The sequence below is a fragment of the Lathamus discolor genome, chromosome 3, assembly GCF_037157495.1.
Source record: "Lathamus discolor isolate bLatDis1 chromosome 3, bLatDis1.hap1, whole genome shotgun sequence".
NCBI lineage: Eukaryota > Metazoa > Chordata > Aves > Psittaciformes > Psittacidae > Lathamus > Lathamus discolor.
In genome coordinates, this window is record NC_088886.1 from 76,911,782 (window position 1) to 76,936,836 (window position 25,055).

General features: G+C 37.6%; 1 protein-coding gene across 10 annotated transcripts in view; it reads left to right on the forward strand.

Annotated features, from left to right (window-relative positions):
* Nucleotides 1-12,229, forward strand: part of PMS1 (PMS1 homolog 1, mismatch repair system component) — a 48,548-nt gene extending 36,319 nt beyond the window's left edge. For 7 of the 10 annotated variants that reach the window (XM_065669900.1, XM_065669908.1, XM_065669906.1 and 4 more), the window contains 4 exons: nucleotides 539-994; nucleotides 1,526-1,656; nucleotides 9,608-9,768; nucleotides 11,851-12,229. In XM_065669900.1, coding sequence (XP_065525972.1) covers nucleotides 539-994; nucleotides 1,526-1,656; nucleotides 9,608-9,768; nucleotides 11,851-12,039 — 937 coding nt within the window. In that variant the 3' untranslated portion in view covers nucleotides 12,040-12,229. Of the gene's footprint in view, nucleotides 1-538; nucleotides 995-1,525; nucleotides 1,657-9,607; nucleotides 9,769-10,971 lie in introns of all 10 variants that reach the window. The other 3 variants (XR_010610634.1, XM_065669902.1, XM_065669901.1) reach the window with 3 other exon arrangements.
* The last annotated feature ends 12,826 nt before the right edge of the window (nucleotides 12,230-25,055 follow it).

Sequence of the window (25,055 nt, forward strand, 5' to 3'; positions counted from 1 at the left end):
TGTGGGTAATCTTAGGCCATTTGAAATCAAATGTATTTCTTTGTATTAAGTAAAGCCTGAGGCTTATGAACTTAGGCTCCAGACTCCTACCTAACCAGGTGGAGTCCCCTTGAAGTCTGTAGAGCTCTAGAAGCTTATATGACTTTGTGACAAAACTACTTCCAAAACTATTTATATGGGCGTGAATTAGGATTAGATACAGTCTTTGGGACTGAGGTCAAAGGCAACTTGCTGTAGCTCTTTATATGAGTCAGTCTACTCCTTCCTTCCCCTTCTATAATTCAGGTTTTGCTGGCTGTCATGATGAAGGAAAATTTCCAGCCCATCTTCTTCAGAGGATAATGTAATATGGGCACAGTCCCCTCTGTCCTTCTTTCTTCCATCGTAATGGAAAGCATATTGATGTGTCTACTTGAATGAGCCATGTACATTATTCTTGTCTGTTGAAATAGTTACCTTGCCTTTCGTTTTAGTTTGTTAGGAGTTGGGGTTTGGGATCTTTATCTGATTATGCTACTGGTTTGTTTTCTCTTTTAAGTTATGAAATAAAAGCTGATAAAGACCTGGAACGCTACAACAGAGAGGTCAAGAAAGCTATGGGACAGAAAGTACATCGGCCAACAAAGGAGGCAGGAAAACAGAAACCCAAGCTGAAGACTTCCCTCTCTGACCAGCAGAAGCTTGACAAGATATTTCATGCTCAAACTGAAAAGAAGCGGCAACCTGAACAGTCTATGAAAATTGTGACAGTGCCGTTTTCTTTGAGTTCCTGTAGACATCATCATCAGAGACATGAGAAAAATTATTCAGATCAACATGAGCTTTTCCTGATCCGTCACCAAAGTTTTCCCGATGTCTGGATATATGCTGCTGAAAAAAAGCTAAGGTTACTCAATCCATACAGATTGGAAGAAGCCCTGCTGTGTAAAAGATTACTTATGAATCATAAGCTTCCAGCAGAGAAACTGGACAAGCCAATTATTTTAACAGACAGGTATAGTACAACTGAGCAAAAATTTGTATGTTATTTCGAGTATCATTTGGTAATTATTTACAGTAAATTCTGGTGAGGTCCTTTTTGCTAATTCTGTGATTATTTGTACATTCCTTTATCGGTAAGAAGAGACTTTTATGTTTTATATGGTTTTACCTTACAGTAGTGAGCAGGCCTGGTCGTACTCCTGTTGAAATAAGTTTTGACCAGTTTATCAGTAATGCAGTGAAGACAAATTTCTTCCCCCAGAGAAAAATTAAATGTTCCACATTTTAATGACTTCAGTGTTGCTAACTTTCCCTCATGGATTAGGAAATAACTGATGTAATTATTATTAAATGTCTAAACTTGGTCACTCTTTCAGATATGTGAATACTTGTGATTTTGTTCATTTAAACAAATTGCTTTCTCAGAATACTTTTAAAAGTTTTGATCACTCCTCACCACTTACTACTTTTTTTCTGTGTTTTTCTCTGAGTTTTAATTTTCATATTTTGGTTTGTAACACTTTGGGGATATTTTTTTTTCTAGTCTGATTGGTGGATCTCAGTATATGGCTGCTCTTTATAAAATGCAGAAGGATTACCCCAATTTCAATGGACCAGGTTATTTGTCAGATCCAAGGCTTGTAGCAAATGGATTCCAGATAAAAATGATAGAAGGTAAGATGCTTTTAAAATCTTTCAGTTATATTGGGGCTTGTTTCTTCTGATTTAAGGATTTAAATGATTGTTAAAGGTAGATCATGTTATTCTACATCACCTTATCATTTAAAGCTATCATCCTGCTTTTATTAACATTGAGATTTTATTACTTGGCAAAGAATATAATCTTCTTCATAGAACATTGAGTAATGGAAACTGATAACAGAAAATTTCAATATTATGTCAAAGAATGCACCATGTATTTCAAAGAAATACATGTTTTCTTGACTTCTATGTTTTCTTCTTTTCTCAAAATGCTGGGTGCTGATATCCTTAATTGCCTCACAGAATTTAGATTAAACTGATGAGAATTCTTTAGTCTTAGCAGCTGCTTCCAAGGTGATACTCACAGAAGCTTCTGCAAATATGGGCTTTATGTGACAACTACTCTGCTTTGAGCAGTTGAGGAGGTCTGGTAAGGAGCTGAATTTGGTTATTGACTTGCTTTCATATCAGACATGAAATCCAGAGCCCAAAAGACCTGGTAAAGACAAGATCACCACACCTTTTGTTAGGGTTCAACTTGAACTTTGTTTTGAGACAGCCTTGTTCTCAGTGCCTCTACGTTCATTGCAGAATAAATGTTTCATATACCTTTAGCAAGAGAAAGCAAATGTGTATACATTTTCCTGAAGAATGGTTCATAGGGATGCTGTTGGAAACCCAGGAGCAAACCTACCTAGTGTCAGTTCTGTAGATAAGGATTCCTCTAGCAGAATTTCAAGAAAAGCAAAAGTCTTTGGGGGTACTACCTAGCTGACAGCTCAGAGGAAAGATTCACTATAAGAGCTCTTAGAAATGCTATAGCTTCATGTGTTACAGATCCCCACATATGTACAGTGATGACAGATGTACTGTAACATATGGGATCTTTTAAGGGTAGGTACAAAAATGAGATTTAGAGCAACTTCTTCACTTGGTGGCTGGCTCTTGGGAAGAACAGCCAGCTGTTTTGTTTGCTAATCATGCACAGAAAAAAAAAAAGGCAACTTTTTTCTGACTGGCTAAATCCCTACATAAATAACAGACTTTGTAGGAGAGGTGTTCATGCTAAGCTTGGATTGAATGATTAGGGGAATAAAACGTATTATAAGAGGCAGCTCTTGAAAGTTTTATTCAGCCTAGCAAATCAAAAGCTGAGGAGGTCTGTGGTACGTCTCTTGTTACTTAGCCTTTTTCTCACATACTGGGTTTTTCCCACCTCCTGATGTTGTTTGCTCAATATCTGATTAGTGTAAACTGGATGTGAATAAATTGAATATGAACATTCAAAGAGAGTTTCTAGGCAACAATGGCGGAGAGCTGTTGATTGATCTTGTGGTATTGGAGATGTGTTGTGGTTTAACCCCAGCCAGCAACTAGATTCCACACAGCAGCTCACTCTTTTCCCTTTGAGTGGGATGGGGCAGAGGATATGAAAAGTGAGAAAACTCATGGGTTGAGATAAAGACAGTTTAAAACGAGAACCATGCTCACAAGCAAAGCAGAACAAGGAATTCATTCCCCACTTCCCATGGTCAGGAAGGTATTCAGCCATCCCCAGGCAAACAGAGCTCTGTCATGTGTAATGGTTACTTGGGAAGACAAATGCCATCAGTCCAAACATCACCCCCTTCCTTCTTCCCGCAGCTCTATATGCATGACCTCATATGCTCTGGAACATACCTTTGGTCAGTTGCGGTCAGGTGTGCTGCCTGTGTCCCCTCCCAGCTCCTTGTGCCCCCCATCCTGCTCACCCCTGGGGTGGTGTGGGGAGCAGAAAATGCCTTGACTCTGTAAGCTCTGCTCAACAATAACTAAAACATCTCTGTGTTATCAGCACTGTTTCCAGCACAAACCCGAAACACAGACCCATTCTAGCTACTACAAAGAAAATTATTTCAGCCAAAGCCAGCACAAGATGGGAAAATGAGTTTTAAGATAGCTTGATTAGTTCAAGAGGTGAATTATACAATGTAACAGCAAGAGACTCAATAAGTAGCTGGGAATTATAACCATCTTCCTAAATCTGTGTTCCTAAATACATAAAATTAAGGAAATGAAATCTTACGAGGAAAGTGTTCTCATTTGGTTTACAATTAGTGGAAACTAAAGTGCTTTATATGCACTATACAGTTTGACAAACCATGGTCATGGAGTTGATCCATACGGATAACCCAGATGAAGAATGGGAATCTAATTCAGTTCTTTGTCCCAGTCTCATATTTTACCTACTTGAATGAAACGTTAATAACATCTGAGGCTTGTCAGTCATGTTTATAAGCTTCTGCTGATGACATTATAGGAGTTACAGCCTCTCTTATTAAAAGAGCATACCATTGCAGATGAAGCTAGAAATACCAGCAAACAAATGGAATTTCTCACAGCCTTTTTTCCAGCTGACCCAAGGATTTTTACTCAATACTTCATCAGTCCCTCTTTATTTTTTTTTTCCCCTCTTAAACTCATCCCTGAAATATACTGTCTTCTACAGATATGCTAGTCTGCCACAAATACGTACTAAAACTGAGTTTTAGAAGCACAGGTATTAATTACAAACACTCGTTATGTGTTCTTCTCTGGGAATTTCACTGTGCAGTCAAGTACTTTGTCGATTCTTGTATGATATTTATGTAAAGTGATCGGGAGTGATTTGTCCCACTTAGACCTAAGTATTCGATAGGATTACTCAACTTTGAGAGAACAGGTTTGTCTCATTAAACATTTTTCACTATCCTCATAGAAACATTTTGTTGGTTTTTGCTGTCTGAATTCAGTGTCTATATTTGTGGCTTATTTGAAACTCAAGCAAAGCCGAAAAGGGAGACATTCCAATGCTGAACTAGAGGTTGCCTCAGAAAAGTTTTGTTTCTTCAGGAATATTGTTAACTTTTTGGGACAGGGGTTGCCACTTTGCATGGCTTGCTGCAGAGAGGTTTCAAGAATAACAGCCGTGCACTTAACCCATGGTAGCTGGGGAGTTTCACCTTAGCAGCATCTATAGGAGCATACCTGAAACCTATTCTCTGTGCATGTACCTTTATAAGTAATCTTTCCCATTTTGGGGTGTGAATTGGATCAGTCCTAGTATTTGCTGTTTCTCAGCTGAACTATCAATTCTTTCTTGGTGTTAGGTTCCACTGTAGAATATTTAAAGGTCTGTACTTTCCTTCGGGACTTCAGGCTTGACGTGATCATGTTAGATGTCCCTTTCTGACTGCCAGTTAATTAATAGGAGCTAGTGCATGGCTTCCTCTTTCATCCTGGGTTAAGAATTCTACTTTCTGTAGTAGTAGAATATTTCTCTTTTATGTCACAAGCAAAGGTTCCATTTCTTTCACTTTGAATTTGAATGTGAAAGTGTTATTTTAGTAATTTCTTCTTGCAAAACTGTCAATTGATCCATGTGGATAAGTCTGTTGTGACATCAGTGGCTCTAAGATAACTTCCAAAACAAGAACAAAAAAATTTAGCTGCTCCAGTTTGATATTTAGCAGCTTTGGGGGCAGAATAAAGGGCTTTGCTTGATCTATAGTGATCTCTGAAGAGGACTGTCAGTCTACTATGTTGCGTTGGTGGTTAAGTCTCAAAACATATTCTGTCAAAAAGAAGGACCCTGAGTTTTGCTGCCCACTAACATGCATTGAGTCTCAAATATTAATTTGGAATGGAAGACCTCTTGCTTTGGTATTAAGCACCTCACTAGGGCTGTTTCCTAGATAAGTGTAATGAGTATTGGACTCTAGATTCATTCCTTACTTCCTCTTGGTTTGGGGAATGTTTTACAGGGCTGACTTTAATTAATAACAAGAAAATCTGAACAGCTGCCTTAATTTGGAAGGTGTCTTTGGTAATTCCCTTGTTGCATTGGGCTTGCACCTCAACTGGTCTTTTTGTTAAAGTTGTTTCTTCTTAGGTTAAATCCCTACCTTTTGGCAACTTATGGCACAGAGGATCCTGATTCTTATTTTTTCTCAGTGAAAAAAAAACAAACCCAAAACCAATCATCACATAAACTGTTTTTTCCTTATTTGGATGACTTGTCTGTAAGGGACAACTTCTGTCACAGGATTAAAAAAAAAAAAAAAATTAATTAGTCTTGCATTAAATTTGGCGCAACTTGGGGTTAATACTTGGAAATTGAATCTTACTCCCTCACGGTGCTTGGCATTTGTAGAAGTACAACTATACTCTTTAATGGCAAAGACCTTTTAGCTAGTGGAGTGGTTCTGACCTTTAGTCACTCTAATAACCTATCAGGTGCATTTCTCACGGGCACAGCACAGAACATGCCTCACTCTGAACAGCATGGTACCATGTGACACCAGATACACTACTCCTAGTAGGCTTCTGAAAGGTCTAGTTAGGTCTTTTCTTTCTAACAGGGACTCAATTCCAAATGGAGTTTTGTTCTTGTTCTGTCATTTAGTGGAAAAACTTTGAACTTCTGGCAGTGTTTTCCTTTTTCACAAATAGCTTTGGATAGTTACTTTTGCTTCTTATTGTTTCGCTTGAGGATAAGTCCATCCTTTGAGTGCTCTGTCATTGTAAGACAGGAGTGTAGTTCACCTTTGTTCAAAGACTCTGTATGACTGCAGCCAAAGCTGTTCCAGTTCATCCTGGATCTTGGGTGTGCCCTATCTTTTTGTTTTGGTAGACTAAGATCTTTTGTAATGTCTCTTTTTTTTTCCTCCTTGCATTGATTCCTCAGCAGTCTAAGGAGTTTTCAGCTAGATATTTCTCTGGATAGCTGACAGTGAAAAACATGTTGTGAAACAGCTCAGAAAATGCTTCTTACTGTAAGTATGTCTGGCAAAATCAATGGTTTCTTTGTGGAATGTGCCAGTTGTTGTGATTTGCAAAGCTGTGACGCGGAGCTCCAATCTGTCTTTGCTGCCCTCCCACCCCCTCATGTTCTGGCATTACTGAGGCTTCAAGTGATGCTACCTTTGGGAAAGCAATCTGTTTGCTTTTACTTAACTCAGTGTTCTTGGATCTGCCAGGCATTTGTTTGCTGGGTATAGCTTGCAGTGACCCCTACGTACATTGAGCATTTCAGGAAGTAAAATGGATTACTTTCTGTCCAGTTCTTCTTAAAATGTGTTTGTTATATGAACCTTCACTGCACATCTGTTTGCCTTTGTGAAAGTCCTAGAGAGAGATGTGAATTCTTGGCTGGAAAGGAACTGAGAGCAAGGAACACATCTTACCTGGTTTTGTAACAATGGTGGGCCTTGGGCCATGCTCCAGGGCAGGCTTTTAGGGTAGAATTGTCTACCTGATAGAATACATTTATCCAACATATGTATATGCAAAGAATGTGCTTAGGCCTTAAAGAGCTGTGATAGGTAAATAACCCATCTTCCTTGGTAGTGTAACCTGCTTCGGCTCTTGTAACCGACAGTGGAAAGTCATGCTGCTACTTCATTCCAGTTTGATTTTGACTGTGGACTGGAAGGTAGTCTTATAATGTCACCTAATCTAGGTGGCAGCTGGAAGAGAACAGTTTTTCCTGGCCATCAAGAAGGAATTATCCAAAGATGATTGCAAATGCTTTGTTTGGAAAGAGAAAGGGGAAATTTGTAGCAATGAGAAATCCACATTTTTAGTCGATTGAAAGATAGTTTATTTGTTCACAGAGATATTTTCCTTGGAAGTTGCAAAGCATTTCATAGTCACTACCATGGAAACTGCTTGAAGACTGCTGTTTGAATACTCAAAAATCTTAAAGTATATTTTATCAAAAATTTACAAGTACACTGAGGCTTGGACATCTGCTAATTTCATCAAATGTTGCCAATATCGTAATTCCTGCAAAAACTTGCAGAGATAAATATATGTTCATCAGCATGCAATGGGCTAATTTGCGGTCGAAAAATACCTAAGCAGAAAAGGAGAATTACACACAAACAGACATACCAAAGAAGAAAACTTCTCTTAGCCAGGATTTTTATGGTTTGTCCTTAGCTTAGACTCTTTAAATCCCTCTTTGTCTTTCAAATTAATGGTGAAGTCAAATCTGGCTGTCAAAATTTGCAGACAGGAAAATTGCTATTGGTAAGACTGAAGAGTATCAAGCAGTAAACATCTTGGTAGCAAGCTGTAGCTAGGTATGATTCGTTTACTGAATTACTGAATTGGGTGGTGGGGGGTTGTGTGGAGGCGGGGAAGGGGGAAGTTTTGCAAATCCAGAACTTCACTGTCATGAAATTTTCATAGGATGCACTGGAAATACATGTTTTTAAACTGAAAATCTTAGTACTTGAAACTTAACAAAATTTTGTTTTCCATCTTTGCTAGCACACAGAGAGGTAATTATTGAAAGCTTGTCAAATAGACTTGAGTTCTCGTTTTAGAGAAAAGGCAGTATAATCAACTGCCCTGGAATTGTTATGCAAATCTAGTCTTTCATTAAAGCAAAATTGGGATAAAAATGAAGATTAAAACCAGACTTTATATTTTGCTCCTGTCTCTTTACTGGCAGCCTTTCCCATGGGGAAATATTGGCATAGCTCATCATCTTATCTCACCTTTAATAACTGGCAAACTTTCACATAGTTGAACATTTCGCTTTAAGCTAAATCTGATCACAGGCTTACAGCAGTACATAAAAATTGTCTGGGTTTGCTGGCCACGATGAGGGAAAGACAGCTTGAAAAAGAGAATGAAGGCAATGCTGGGTGAAAAGGAAATAAAGTTTCAAATCTAAAGCAGTGTTAAATATATAACTGGAAGGAGGTTATGTGATTTGGGGGTGGGGGTGTTCCCTGTATCAAATTCCTACTCTGCTCAAAGTATTTCTTGCCATGAAGTGTAAAAAGGCCCAGGAATGTTATTTACCTGGTGACACCCCCATATTTAGAAAAATTTGCAACTTGCACAGTCTTTGTGACATTTCTTCAATGACTGTCAAATAAGCAGTGTCTGGTCATGGATAACAACTTCCTTCTACTGGCTAATGAAAATACATTGTGGTGACTTATGTTGCATATATTATTTCTCTCACTTCTGAAATGTCACATTGTTTGGATTAGGAACTTGAATGATCCCTTATCACAGTTTCTTAGTTTAATCTATTTTGTAGCCATCTATTTGTCTCCAGCTCTTTTGACTAAGCCAAACCCATTCATGACTCAGGCTGAGTGTAATTTATCCTACCTGGAACCATTAAACAAGAGTAGATTTCTTTGCATTATGAACTGTATTCTTCCATGCTCACCTTGTGAAGCTCTTTATTTCTTAGACTTATAGTGGAAGAAAAGGGAAGTTGGCTATGTGGGTTGGCTTGAGGTTTCTGTGCACCCAGCATGAATGAGAGCAGCAGCTCTGAAGGACTGTACAAGAATATGTGAGCCTGTCCCCTACAGAAATTGCCTCTGACTGGGAGTGGAAGGAAAACTAACTGTAGAGTAGCAACTACATTCAAATTCTTTGCAAGTACTGTGAATAAGAACTGAAATCTCTTACACCTCAAAGATTTAACAGATACTTTGTTGAGAAGGTTGTTTAAATGTTTTATTCATCATTTGTATTCAGAGTGATACCTGCTGCAGCAGATATCATATGAATGATAATATGAACCCTGTCACAGAGCCTCTAGTTATATGGCTTGTGTTCTTCCTTTGCTATGGTAGGAGAAAAAAATGCTTTTTGTTTCAGTGGAAGCTGAATTTGTTATTGTAACATTTGAACTCTACAGATGTTAAAACCAATTACATAGGAAATAGTGCCAACACTCTGTTTCATTTTTTTTTCAAATCAAATTGTATTTTATTACTAGCTTCTACTTTAATTTCATAAGTTTCCTAATTGTATTTGATTTGTGAAACTAATTCACTAAGTGATTTTACATTGTTTAGTTTTCTCTGAATTACTCCAGAATAGAAATGAAAGCAGCGTATAAATTACTATTTTGGTTTTGTATTTTCAGGTGCCTCAGCTGCAGAAAGTCATCTGGAAATAGAAGGGATGGCAAATTGTCTGCCATATTATGGTATTTCTGATTTAAAAGAAATTTTGAATGCAATAGTTAATGGAAATGCAAAGGAAGTGTATGAATGTAGACCCCTCAAAGTGATGAATTACTTAGAGGTAAGGCAGAAGTTTGCTTGTAAGTACTGGCCAGCTGATATTAAATCCTTAAGCAGCCTGAAAATCTTTCTGCAGCTTTCTGTTTTAATTAATATAGTTCTGTTCTAAACAGAAGTTACTTCTGAAAAGGAGAATATCTTATCCTCTCTGAGGTGTATGGGTTCTGCACTGCTTACCAGAATACTTCCATCAGACACATGTAGAAGCAGTTGTCCAATGTGATACAATACGTGCTGAAAGTTCATGTTCACAAAGTGTTTCTAAATAGGCAGTTTTCAGACTAGAAAGACGTTTCTTATATTAGAATACAGAACTACTGTAAAATTGCTTTGCAAAGTCTAGAAGGTAGTTGAATCCAGAACAGCCATAAAGATTTAACCCCTTAGTAAATATATCTATGAAGAAGTTATAGGTAATTTAAAGTAATAGTTTGAAAAGTAGGTGCAAATTGAAGCTTAATCTCACATGAAAATCACAGTACACAGTTTTCACTTAAAGAAGAAAAATTCCTGATTCTTTCAAGGAAATGGAAACTTTTTTTTTTGCTAGAAAAGCAAGCTATCACTTTTGTTAAGACATTGAACTAAAAATGAAGTCTCACATATCATGAAGCCTATATGCCTCTGCAAATGCTTGTGTTAACACCAATAACTTCTGCGGTTAAAGGAAGCAACCAGCTGACAGCCAACAGTTTTGTAAGTCCACTCTGATGCAGTAGTGACTAAGTTCTGCAGTGCACTGACAGAGAGGACGCCATGTGTTTGTTCTGCACAAGCAGCCAGCATTATTAGTTACCAGAAATAGGATGCTTGAGTCTTTAATCTGTTTTCTTGCAGAAGTTACTATGCAACAGTTGGAACTGGAATGACTTTTGTTAATATTTGATATGCAAATAGATAAAATCACCCGTCCAGAAACAATAATGAAGTTTCAGAAAACTAATATATGTGGTACTGGTTAACACTGGAGTAACTAACAGTAGTAGATTTTTATCACTTCTTGTCTAGATGTTTCACTAATGCTATCTTTAATCCCAGTTTTTAAGATCTTAGTTCAAAAATGTTACCAAAATATATCTTAAGTATCTTCTTACATATTTGCTGACATGCTTTCCTTCAAAATGGGCACTAGGAATTTACACAGATTATGTGTTTTATCTTTTAATATGTATTACACAAATCTTTCCCTGTCTTTTTGGGTCAGCAAGTTTACAGCTGCCTTTGGAGCAAATTATTCTGTTGTGTACTACTGAACCATTCTTGTACATTCATGAAAGAAGCTTAAGGAAGGGATAAGTTAAGTGTTGAGACAGGAATGGTTTGTAACTCAGTGATCAACTTACAAACTTAGTTATAAACTTGGAAAATCGCAGACAAACAAGATTCAGATTAAAATGTTATGAACACTGCTTCAGGTTTGTACCACATGAGGTGAGATTGTATGTCACATCCATTTCTGTCTAGGCAACATTACTAAACTACAGATGAGAAGGCAATAGCAGGAAGGCCTATCTTGGAGAAGGAAGGAAACAGAAAAACCTGACAACTTCTTGTTGAAGTTGCTAGATTCTTTGAGGATGGATACTTCAGTAATTGTGTTTAGCAGTCACTTCTGCTTTCTACTATTGAGAGATAGCAGGATGCAATAGGCAGTAGTCTATTAATACAACATTAATCTACAATTTTACTGTAGTGTTTTTAAAACTTTATTTGGCTGACTGATTTCATGTTCTAAAATGTGTCTTGTAAACTGATAAACACTTCAGCGGATACTGGTGGCATCAGGAAGTAAGATATTCAGGAACACAAAGCATCTTGCTGAAGTGGACCCTAAAAGAAAGAGTGCAGGCATGACCAGGAGACTGACTACATGTGACTGCGTTGTGGAGCTGTCATGAAATGACCAATAAGATATGTTGGGAGTTACATTTAGGTTGCTGGGATTCAAAATATTTATCAGCAGAAAAGAGTGACCTTTAACAGTGAGTGCTTAATTCCTGCTTTCTGGTAGCTCCAGGTTAATGTGTAGTAAAGTAGTACTTTAAAACTATTGGGGTTTTGGTTTTGTTTTTCCTTTCCACAGGGAGAAGCAGTGCGCCTAGCTCGGCAGCTGCCCTTACATTTGTCAAAAGAAGATGTACAAAACACAATTTACAGGATGAAGCAACAGCTTGGAAAGGAAAATAAAGGCTGTGTTCATGGTCGTCCTTTCTTTCATCACTTAACAGATATTCCAGAAGTTGACAAGCACAGCTCCATGGAAATTATTTAGTAAACGGAACATTTTGTTTGGGATCTTATTTCTCTTGCTTAATCTTCATCATTACTCTGTAATTTCAGTATGTTTTGTACAAGGCTTTTGTATAATGACTTTTCATTATCGTATGTTCCTCTTCTAGAGACTTATTTGAATTCAAATGCTACTTGAAAACTGGAAATAAATACTGTAGATAAACAACTCATCACTATTTTAAAAAAGAATTTATTAAAGAAGTATTCTAAAGTGGTTTGATTCTTACCTTTTTGCTGCGGGTTTAGAAAATGCCAGTATGTCACAATTTTTTAGATGTAAAGTGGTTAGAAATTGCTTTCAACAGCACCTGGCAAAGTTCATTGTACTGAGGACATGAGATGTTAATTTTCAAAGCAATGCAAGATAGCTGTAGGTAATGTGACAGGACAAGGGGGAGTGTCTTGAAACTAAAAGAAAGGGTAGATTTAGTTCAGATATTGAGAAGAAGTTCTTCCCTGTGCAGGTGGTGAGGCACTGGCACAGGTTGCCCAGAGAAGCTGTGGCTGCCTTGTCACTGGCAGTGTTCGAGGCCAGGTTGGACAGGGCTTGGAGCAGCCTGGTCTAGTGGAAGGTGTCCCTGCCTGTGAAAGGGTGTTGGAACTGGGTGAGCTTTGAGGTCTCTTCCAACCCAAATCATTCTAGGATTCTGTGATTTAAATGTAGCATTGCGATATGAAGTTATTATAGTTAAGGCTTCTGTGGTGGTGTACTTCTATTTGGAAACTGTTAGCTTGTGTAAATGAGCATTGAAGTCCTAGCGTCCAAGCTCTAGAAACGTTTTCTACAAACAAAAATGTTGTTCTTAAAAGTACCCTCTTAAAATTGTAGATCAACAGAAAACAGCCAATGTCTTGAAAGGTAAAAGCATCAGAGCCACAGGAGCATAGGTCAGCACTGGAAGCAAATACCTGTGTGTTGGTGCAGTGCTATACACAAACTGTTTCAGGGGTGGAAAACATAACCTGCCCTCACTCAAGGAGAATATGGCATAACTAGAGCAAGGTCTGCTATATGGAGAGCAACTTACTCTGGTAGACTTACTCACTCTGTTTCTACCAGAATGGAATGTTTATTCCTCAAATAGTAACCTACTTCCATAAAACTACCAAATTATGCCTTCTGTGCATAGCAGATGTAATGTCTCTGGAAGAATATGTTAAAAATTTCAAGAAAGATCACATGGAAGATCCTGTCCATCCCTAGCATATCTTGGCACTATGAAAATGTGGTGGTAAGACCTATATTTGTAGTGTTGCTGCAGCTGTTAGGTAAATGGTTGAAGGTTGCTGGAAAACCTGAAGTGCAAGGTGGTTTGTGGACAGGAGTATTTGACCAGACAAGCAGATGTTCGATCTGAAAATGTAAATTACTGATCTATTGCTCTGTATCAATGCTGAGCTGGTGAACTAAGAAACCAAATCATAGCAATACATGACAACATCTACATTCTGAACAGAAAGGTTTTATGATGTTAAAGTAAATTTATCCTTTTCATAAGAAGCAGGGATGATCAGAGGACACAAACAGGATGTCTTTCCAAACTTACGCAGTGAGCAGGGCACAAGATGAGAATGTCACAGCAAAACTGGACACTTGTTGGCTGTAAATGTCACTTGGTGCAGAAGATGTGAATTTTTAGAATGGAAGTGAGAAGGTGGATGGAGACACAGGAAGGAGGCTCGGCTCTTGGCTCTGAGGGGGAAATAGGATCCCAGCCTTGTGGTGGATGCAGAAGGTTATAGTTTGTTTATTTTTATTCTCGTTTGGATACAAACTGTGAAAGTTTAGAGAGTAGCCATTGCAGTGAGAAAAACCAAATATAAGCTGGAGAACGGAAACCTGTCTCCAGACTAAGTTTGCTGGAACTTGAATATGTGAACCAATTTCAGTCAGCTGAGAATACAATATGTAGTGTTTAATGGGGTTTATAATTGCTAGGGTTTTTTTTTGAAAAGGTAAAATAGCTGTATCCCAATTATACTGGAGCAAATACTGATATGTTTGATAAGACCAGAATCAACATTAAGTGCTTAATAGGAATTCAGGCCCTAGGTTGAAGATGAAAAGTGATGGGTAAATTGGTATTCACAGAAGCCATGGAAGCAAATCAGTGTCAGGTGTTCCTGTGGGTGCAGATGCACCAGGTTAGGCAATTTGGAGCTGGGCCTTCCCTCCTTCCCTAGTTCCTTCCCTACTTTCTGATTGGGTTTGCCTTTACCTCAGAGGGCTGCTGTGGATTTCTTCCTTAGGTTAGATGTATGTACAGCTTGTTTTCTGTCTTCGTGGGATATTGGTGGATTGTTGGGTGGCTGGGTGCCAGCAGGCAGTGTAGCACAGATTCAGAGCTGTAAGTCTGAGTGTCCCCCCACTGTGTACCCATGGTTGGGGGTGAAGATTGAATCTGTGAGTTGATCTGGTACTGCACTAATGGGAGATGGCTTCAAACAGGGTGGGTGTCCTTGCTTTATCCAGTGTGAACAGAGGAAAATGTTAACGATTTTAGATGTGCTCTTACTGATGGCTCTGTTGATACATCCATTTTACATTCCTTATTGAAACAACAAAAATACCCCAGTTCTAGATTTACAAGTTTAAAAGAAGTAAAATGGTGTGCTTGATTTAACGGCTCTCAAAATGGGCATGTCAACTTACTGCCATTGCATTAGCACCTGGTGCCTCTCAGATGTTCCATTAAGTGATGAACAGCATGATGCTCCCTGGAGTGCATGCAAAGTCTGCCTGTCCCTGCAGTCAGCCAGTCAGTCCCCAGCTGTATGGGCTGTTTGAAAAGAAGAAAACAACCTGAAATGTGTAATAATGAGTAGAACACGTTGTTGTGCTTGACCTCGAGTCAAAACCAGGGAGGCAGGACCCGGTGGGTGCATGTCACAACAGGGAGCGGACAGGCTGCTGCATTATTGTACCTTGCACCATGGACCCATGGGAGACTTCTGGTGTTTGCAGTGCCCTCTGCTGGCATTTTATTTTTGTACAATTTTGATGACTTCAGATGCTGCGTAGGCAGTTTGGAGTTGACCATGAACCAGTGCTGTTCCTTCCTTAACTTCAGGTCAAAGTGTTATTGCTTATGGTGCTTCTCATAGTGTGCATTTTTGCCTTCCCAATGTATGCCTAGTGCAGGTAGCAGTGTTCTCTAAGTGATAATCAGGAGCTTTACAGGCTAAAGCATGATCTCGTAATAAAATGTAGAAATCCTTTGGTTGTTTATAGCTTTGCATTTTTTAGAGGATCATTCGTAGGGTCAGTTTGGACAGTTCAGTTCTGGTGATGTATTTGTGGCTGGGGTGCCCACCTCACCCAAATTTTGAAACTGTGGGTTATTTTAATGGAAGACTATTGAATATCGATATTCAATATTGAATATCAATTTTCTGTTTAAGTACAGGAAAACCTCATTGCAGAAATAATTATTTTTCCCCGCGTGTAAGTATGGGCATAAACATAAAATGGAGGTAGCACCATGTTTCTTTTCTGAATGTATTTAAGAATCTTAATAATGAAGCTCCTGTGTCCTGTCAGTTAAGAAGTGTGTGTGTGTGAAGGAGGATTTGGAGGATTTCGGGGGATTTTTTTCTTCCTTTAGTATGAATAGTAGAAGTTCAGGGAATAATACCAAAACAGAGGAATGCTTCACTTATTTCAGGAGCACTTAGCAGTTACTGACAACAATAAAATCTGGATGATGTAATTAGTGATTTTTTAAAATAGATTTTTCTTTTCCTGTATTTCCCATGTTCTAATATGGAGTGTTTAAAATATCCAGCAATAGAATCAATATTCATAAGGAACACTCTATTTAGTTGAACAAGCACCCATTCATTGGTCTCTATTTATGCAAGATGGTTGGGGTTTTGGGGTTAATTTTTCACCTCTTCTCCCCTACATACATATTGGTATTACCTTCGTGAAACTAATAATCAAAGAGCAACTTTCTGGTCTTCAGAGCTTCTTTTACCTTCTGTAAAGCAGGTCTAGTTTTGGTTTGGTAGGGTGTTTGGTTGGGTATTGTTTTGCAAAATGATCTTATGATTCTGAATTAATTTTGTTGGCTGCAGTAGCAATATGAAAGGATTCTTGAATAGATTCTTTTGTACTTTAAACAGTCAGGGGTAGAAATAGCAAGAAACTTATGGTATATCCATTTAATTTTGCAAATGGAAGGCTACCAGAAATAGCTTTTATTTTTTCCCCTCACTCTCTCAAAGTATGGAGTATCATATTTGAAATTATGGAGAGTATACATGTGGCAATATTAAATGTTTTGTTAATGGCTTCGAATTAAGCACACATTGTTGCAGATGATTTGGAGGACTTATTTAAAGTAAATATACAATTTCAAGCTCAATTATCATTCATAGTTTAGCTGAACATAGTGAGATATTAGGTCTGTGAATCTGATACAGTGTTACTTCATAATTACGATGCTTTTTTACAGTAAATTTGATATAGAACATTTGCTAAAGGAAAGCTGCTGAATAGTGTGACCAACCATTTTATGGGACACATCTGGTGCATTAGTTCAGGATGTGCACTGCAGAAGAACAGAGCCTTTTGCATAAAATGAGAAGGAAGCTAACTCCACATGTATACATTTTGTGGACATGCGGGGAGGTTAAACAATTAGGAGTTAATTGCGTAAGCTAATAGGAGGGGTGTTTGTAATGTCATTTCAAAATAGCTAAGGAGGAAATGGAGGGGAATTATTGTTTTAAAATCTCAAGTGAATGGTTTACACCTGTTAATGTTACGTTTAGAACAGCTGTTTCTTTTATTATCAGTAAACAGATGCAGAAAGTAATGGAATGTTTTAAAGCAATATGTTAATCCTGTCTTCCACTACTGAGCATTCTCACAATATCATGATAAAATATTGACTGTAATGCTGCTATCATCTGCAGTTACAGAATTGTTACTTATTTTGTTAATCACTTTTGTATCTGAAGTTATAAATGTTTATCCAAAGTTATTGCAGTCTTTTATCAACCCATCTTAAGAGTTTTGACACATCAGTAGTTTAATAAAACAGTGATTTCATTGGGCTGAATTACTTAGCCAAAGCAACCCTCACTTTGGTTGTGTTCAAGGGTATTTTCTGTATTTGTGATTTCACCCTGAAATTAAACAAGCTATATTTATAATGTGAGGAAAAAATCGCTCGAGGGCCTAAGCTAACCCATTTTGTATGAACTCCATATGGAGTTGGTTGGTATTATAGATAATGTTTTGCCAGAGCATGCTCAGTGAAGTCCAGCACTGTATATTGGGATAGTACTGATCAAGTGGTAGAGTCTTGTTTAGGGCATGGAATTGCTTATTTTCTCTGAAAAAAAAATTTAATTCTTGTTCATTAATTTTATGTATGTGTTATAACAAATGTATTGTGCTACTAATGTTTTGAAATGAAGAACAGCTATGGTTTTGAAAGCCTCTTGGAAAAAAATACCTTAAAACCGCAGAAGAAATACCATGGCTCCCTAAAAAAAAAAAAAGAAAAGAAAAACATAAACACAAAACCCAAGTATTTAAAAATATTAAAAAATCAGTACCTAAACTGACCTGACGTTTCCTAGTACCTGCTACTCAGATGCTCAAAGGTGGCAGTAGTAGTTCTTCAACTGGAAAGCATATCAGTCTTAATTTTAGAATTATAGTATCTGTAAATGTTCCAAAAAATGTAGCATTTTGAATGAAATAATGTGTGATTGTGGAGCATTGCTAACGCAGCACTCCAAGAACGGAAGCACAGAAGATTAATACTGTGTAACTTGTTTGGCAGATTAGTTTTCAGGAAATGTAGAGACCAATGAATATGGCAGCTGCGTTATGAAAATACTGTATTCAAGCCCAGGTCAAATTGTTCATTCATGCATGGAGTAACTCAGCGTTAATTGAATCATTACATTTTTTAGATGTTTTAGATCACCGATATTTTTTGCTTCAGCACTTGAAATGCCTGTTTAAATTGCAATATTCACAGAGGAGTGCTGTATAGAGCATTTATGTGTGAGTGTTTGCTTGCCAGGTCACTGCAGTAATAAGGTTGCGTTGGTAGAACTAAGGTTCTACCTTATTTCTAATATCAGAACAGCCTATTTTTGGAGGATTTTAAAGAAGCTTAGTCAGGTAAAATTATCTAAATGGATATAAAATAACTCTTCCCTGTTGCCTGTCAGCCTGGTACTATTTATGCTAGATAAACTGAGTGTTTCTGATGAAAGGTAGAAGAATTTATTTTCTCAGTTAAAAAGATAAAAAAGTGGGAGGGGAGGGAGGAACCTTGTAGTGTTCTTTAAGAAGCTTTTAAAGAGTCCTGTCGTCTCACTTGGAGAGAATGGAAAGGAAAATTTGGAATAATTTGTTTCATATAAATAGTTATTGAAAAGCAAATGCTCTGAGGAGCAAATCTAGGTATTATTCGTGTGAGACTTGGCCAATACTGACTAATAGTAAATCGATCCAACATCACTTCACTGTGAATGAATTTCTGTTCTTCACTTAAGTGGGCAGAGTTTGACTATTCAACATTCATTCATTCTTAATGTTCTCTGACAGCTTAAGTGTGTATAGTTAAGAACAAGATCCTGTTAATAGTTACTCACATGTGTGAAACTATGTATGTGTAGTTCTAGAGAAATGTTCCCTCATCAGAGGAATCCATACAGTTGCTTGTCCCAAAAGGTAGCCTATTACATAATATTCCCTTAATTGCCGCACTTACAGTTTCACATTCAGCTTCAAAACCCTCTTTTTCAAAACTGCTTGCCAAGATCCCGTTGCCATTTAGAAGAGCCATACCTTCTATGCTTTGTTTACAATTACCTTCGAGCAACTGAAAATGCTGCCAACTCCTTTAAGAACTGTAGATCTGAAATTCAGTTTTGATCTATGTCTGCAAATAAGTAAATGTGATTATGTGTCAACTGTAACAGTAATAAAATAGATACTGGCCTTTTAGAGTAGTTATTTTATACTATTAGTGAGCTTCACCGTAGAAGCTGAAAGCACTTCATAGTGCACCAACCACTTGTAGGTTATGGAAGCTGAAGAAACAGCTAAATCAGTCTTGGCAGAGGGGGTGGGGGAACCCCAAACTCTGCAATTCAGCTTGCACTGTTAATTAACTATGATAAGCACAAACCTAATGGTTAATGGGTAGGTGCAGTTTAGTCTTGAGGACTTATGGAGTCCTCAGGGCTGTATAATTCCTGATTCTTTACTACTCCGAGTCATCAAAAGTTACGCATTTTTTCATTATTACTGCACTGTGATTCTTCTGAATTATTTGGATGCTATATAGCAACAGTGTTGTGTTGAATTATCTAATCATGAAATAATAAGGGTTTCAAGCACCACTACAATTATTTTTTTTCTTTAAACCCTGTGTGGATGCATACTTACTAAGACTAAAATCACATCAATCTAAGGTCAAGGTTTAAGTGATAGAATACCTTGCCATAATAACTGTCTTGCCAGTTTTCATCTGGTTGTTAGTCTAAGTCTTTTAACTGTAGCTCAAAAATCTGGAGCAAGTATTCTGGCATAGCACAGTTTGTTGTAAGGAAGATTTAATATCTTGTTATGTCCTATTTCTATAAACAGAAGTCATTTAGAGTTCAGCAGATATATTTAGAATCAGCATTTGTGCTGGTAGTTACAAGCTGAATAATATAATCTTTGAAATGCTCAATATACAGATGGGAATATGCAAGTTCAAATCTGCTTCACAACCTATTTTCTTTCAGGAGACTTAGGCATATTCACAAATACTAACCTACAAAATTGTGAATTACATCGATTATTTTATTTACAAATCTTTTTATAATGGGTTGAAGTGTTGTGTGCGAAGCTAAATAGTTATAAAAAAGTTTTATGATTACTGCTGTACAAGAGGTCTGCTCCTGCACTTTTTAACCTAACAAAAGTCCCCAGTCTTCATAGAGGAGGATTCCTCTGTCTCAAGAAGTGCAGTGCCCAATAAAATGGACAGCTGTGAAAGCTATGGAGAGTTCCGTATTCTGGGTTGGTTTGGGTCAAAATATTAATAGGAATTTACATTGAGTGACTTGTAATCTAACCTGTGATTTGTTGACTTCAGGGTATGCATAATGCCTGAAAAATTTATGTGAAGTCAGTTTAAGATACGAGTTTTATAGCAAATAGTAAATTAAAACCATAGTGACCTTTTGGTCTTGCTGATCATGTTCATAAAGATGTTCATCTGTTGGTCTGTGCTAATCACAGTAACAGAGCTCTTGCTCAGGGAATAGCAGGAATTGCTTGAGTAATACTCTCGTGTATTTGTTCCTCTACTGTGGTTTTTATTAAGAAAATTTTGTGATTAAAATCTTTATAATCACATCTTGATGCAGTTTTTATATTGGAAAATATAAGTAGGTTTTTCTTATGAAAATGGGTTTGCTTAGTGGTGCAAATAGACGTCAGTGCCCTATTTTAAATATCAGTTGACATTTTTGTCCTGATTGCTGGCTCTGGCCACACTGGTGTAAAGTCTAATAATTTCTGTTATATAATTTCTGGTATAGAATTTGATAAACACTCAGGAGTTTGAAGACTACTAATTAAAAGGATATTAAAGGTTGCACTTAAATATCTTCTCCTTCTTGTGTTTTAACACATTAATTACCGCTGTCTTTTATATTAAGTGTCCATGTTTTCGGCATCATGAAAAGTGCCACCCCATGTGATCACCTCATCAGTAAAAAGTTACCTTGCAGGATTGTTTTGCAAATAATTGAAACCTTCATTTTATATTCTAATCTCTAAGCAGGATATTCTTCAGTTTTTACCATGTTTGAATTTTGATTTTTAGTGAGGATCAAAGAAATTTTCATGTAGTTGTTTTGTTTTTTTCAATGTTGTTACTGAAGAGAGAAAACATGAGTGCTACCTTTTTTTTTTCCTCGTGTTACTTACAGAGATTATAAAATGATACTTTAGAGTGTTCATTGCTCTTCATCCAAGTGTTCAGAAACAGGAAGTTGTATACACAAATGAGAGTCATGCACTCATTAAATTGGCATGCTGAAAAGAGGACTGACCACATAGCTGGCTATTGGCAAACCTGGGAACAGAGCCTAACATGCTGATTGTGTTTCCCCCCTTTAACTACATTGGAAGCCTACTTGTTGGGGAAAATGATATGCTGGTACCAAATGATATATATGATGGTGCAACACAAAAGAGTTCCTGTTTTCAGTTTATATGACATGACCTGTGGGCTAACTGAAGAAAACATCACTGAGAAAATGCTATATCTACAAGTGTTTCTATTGATATGTTATTTTTCTAAGATTTTGCTGAGTAAAGCTATTTCCATACATAAGCGTTTGGGCCATCTGCAACTGCTTGTCAGTGAGCCTGGTTTGAGAACACTGGTCGTAATTGTAACCTCAGGAATGTGTGACCAGCTCTCGGCCAGCTGTGCCTGCCCTGACTTTTCCCAGGTGTTAAGATACATGGCCACTTTTGTTCACTTTAACCAATGGGGCAAAATACAGTCCTTGTTTTTCCCCACCTTGCATTAAACCTAAAAACTGCTGGGTTTTATTATTTTTTAATATGTCATTGCAAAGAACTGAAGTTGTCCGTGTTGTTTCATTATTGTGCATGTGACACAGTATGCTGCATCTGTGTGATAGTATGCATTTAGAGAAATATAAAGAGGGTCCTCAGTGTGCCATAGTCTTGTTATAAGTTTGCAGTGCTGTTCCTAAAAATCATAGAAATGCTCTTTTTTGTTTGTTTGTTCAAAAAAGATTTTACTTATTTTACAATAAAATATATATTTCTGAGGTTTAAGCCTCTTCAACTTGAGTTTCAGTGTGGTTTTGGTCCATTTTCTAATTGGTTTATTTTAATGATCCATTTCATGATCATAGGAACACTAAATAGCTGTCTTCTGCATGGAAGCCAAATTGGAACTCCTCCTAAATCCACCCTGGAGCTGTCTGCACAGTGTGTTTTGTGTCTTTACTTGTGAGCACTTTCCTTACTTGTGCAGCATTTTCCGTATTCAAGGTGAGGCATGACTTACTTGAAAGCAATACGTATGAACACAGGTCTCCTCCTTACAGGTGGTGTAGGGAGAGAGAACTTCTAGTAACCACCAGGACAAAATCTGCTTCGTGGGCTGTGGCACTGTTTAGTCAAGTATAAAAGTGAAAGCATGAGATGAACTTACAGACATAATGTGTCTATAAGTTAAACAGTATGATTGTTATGAAGGAATGACTCCATTTCTCAAGTCACAGCTGCTGTCTCTTATTTGCCAACAAGCTGACATGATCACCCCATAGTTGATACGGACAAGAAACGAGTTTGTAACTTAGACCAATTCTTTATAGGGGTCAAAAGACACTTTATCCTTAAAAGTAACTTACCTATTTGTATCAGTTTTCATGGAATGAACTCAGATCTTCAAGCAGAACAGGTCTGTGTCTTCTGCAACAAGTTCTAAGTTCATGAAGCATCAATTTCTGCCTATATGGCTTTTGAAAGACTGTTGGTTTTGATCAACTTTGAATATAGTGAGGACACACAAGTTCTAACCCAGTGCTGGGTTTTTCCTAAATGTTCAGAAGTGAGTGAGAGATGAGCACATGTGAAAAACTTGTATGTGCCTAAATGCTTTTCAAAATCTAGTTCTTAGGGACTCAGAAAAGCTTATTTAGTCTTGGAAGTCAGTGAAAAAATAGGCTCCTAAACACTTGCTTAGTCCTTGAAAAACATACCAGAACTATTTGGGGAGGAGGAGAGGATCACACCAATCCAGATTCTTCTTACAAGTTCTCCCTTATAGCTGCAATGATACAGAGCACTCTTGCATGATGCTCTTCCATAAAAGTCTGACTGGAACTGGATGATCTTAGGTCCTTTCCAACCCTAACTACTCTATGATTCTATGCGCATTTTCAAGGGTGTTTTTTCAGTTAAAGTACTGGGTTTGGATCTCTTTAAAAATCAGGGACTATCAATTCTTCACCAGAGCACACAGAGGAGCTGCTAAGACCAAGGATAAAGTTGCATGGTACAAATCACTCGTGATTTGTGCCTCTGACTGACGTCTCTCCAGTGAAGACTCCCAAATATGTCCCAGTGTTGTGAGATTCCTGTAACTACTAGTCTTCGGTATTTCCTCTGAAACTTAAACCTAATGTTCAAAATCTGCATCAGCACTGAACTGTTCTGTCCTTTGTTTTCTGTTCGTCAAGGTGGCTTTTCTTATTAGCATAAATCACAACGCTCCTGCAGCAGTAGTGTTGTCCACATGATATACAGCATCTCTGCTGTGGCCAGGGAATATTTACAACCCAAAATGCTTCGCTTTGCTTGATTTGGAGAAGCCTTTCATTGTTTCTTCTTTCACAGTTTCTTACATCCTAATGAGTAATTCTGGTTATAAGATGGAACAAATAAGAGTCTTTAAGAGAAAACCATATAGAATACGGTGATACTTCCATTATTATTATGCATGTCTGATGTGAACAAAATGTATCAGCCAAAGGCAAATAAAATGCACCCCTCAGGACAGACAGAAGTTTAAATACAACAAAACAGAAATATCTGTGGTGCATTTCATTAGACTAAGGTAAAGAAGTTAAATGGTTCAAAATTTTGTGTAACCAAGTCAAAGAAATAACATACATACGTGGAGTATGGATACAAAATGTAAACAATTCCAAAGAGTGTCTGGCAGTCTTTTGGAATTTCCTCCAAATGCTTTTGGTTCAATATGAGTGAAATGTTCCACTATAGACTAAATGGATATTTTATTTTGGAGGAAGGAAACTTGGAAGCAAGTCTACTTTTTTTATTGCTTAAAGGTGACAGTAGAAAAAAAGTAAGATGAGCTGCGTGCTTGTATTTCTTCCTACCTGGTCATCTTTCTTACTTTCATTGTTGCCTTTAACTTTCAGTCTTACTTAAACAAAAGGAATTAAAATGCACACACATAAGATATATTAATAAAAGTAATTGGTGACAACTGCTTACTTCATATGTGAAAGAAACTGATCTGTACACATGTTTTAGTTTCCTGCCCTTTCTCAGAGGCTGCTCTTTGAAAGCGAATAGGTATTTCTGGTGCTCTCTTCCTATCTGTGTATCTTTACAGTAATTCTTTATTGCTATACCTGCTGAGATGATCCTGAATGCTTTCTTTATATGAACTTGTCACTGCTCATTGCGGGTGGTGTGGGACTAGGTGACCTTTGAAGGTCCCCTCCAACCCAACTGTTCTATGATTTTATGACTTAGGGCTCATGGGAATAGCAAACATTTTCTTCATGTGTGGCTTTTAAAAATTCAGTAAGAATTGCTTTGATTCAGAGCAGCTTTCAATCGTGTGGCCTTCTGCTGCATTTTCATCACATACTGCAGAATAAGTAGTCGTAATCTGCTTAGTAGCTGGGGGGAAACCACAAGGAACAACTAAAAGTGGATTTTTCCCTGCTTCCTGTAGCAGCATACAAAACCATTTGAGCAGAGCTGTTAGCCTTGCTCCTGAGAGCTCATATAAATTAAAGGTCCTGAGCACTAGGGGTTGTTAAAATTCTCATAGGACTCTTTGTAAGATGTTAACCCCCGTGGTCTGGCCAGGCTCCAAATGGGGTAATTACATTCTTCCTACCTAAATTCCCCCTGCAATTGCAATTCGATGTGCTGGTATTCCTCACTTCCTCTCCTCTGCTGTGCCCTGTGGAACAGTTGTTGCATTTCATCCCAGAGGTACTTGCTTTGGGTGACGGATGGAGTGATCTGTGGGTAGAGTCTATAAAGCATCTTAAGATCCTTTTGGATTAAATGTAATTTGTGATGCTTAATTTGTTTTAATTATCTGCTGTTTAAAATGGACTGGGTTAATCTGAGCCTTGTATGTGAGTGAACTGTGTGCAATGGACTTGGAATGAGACAGTATCAACAACTGTTCTCATTCCTTGTTGAACTCTCATTCC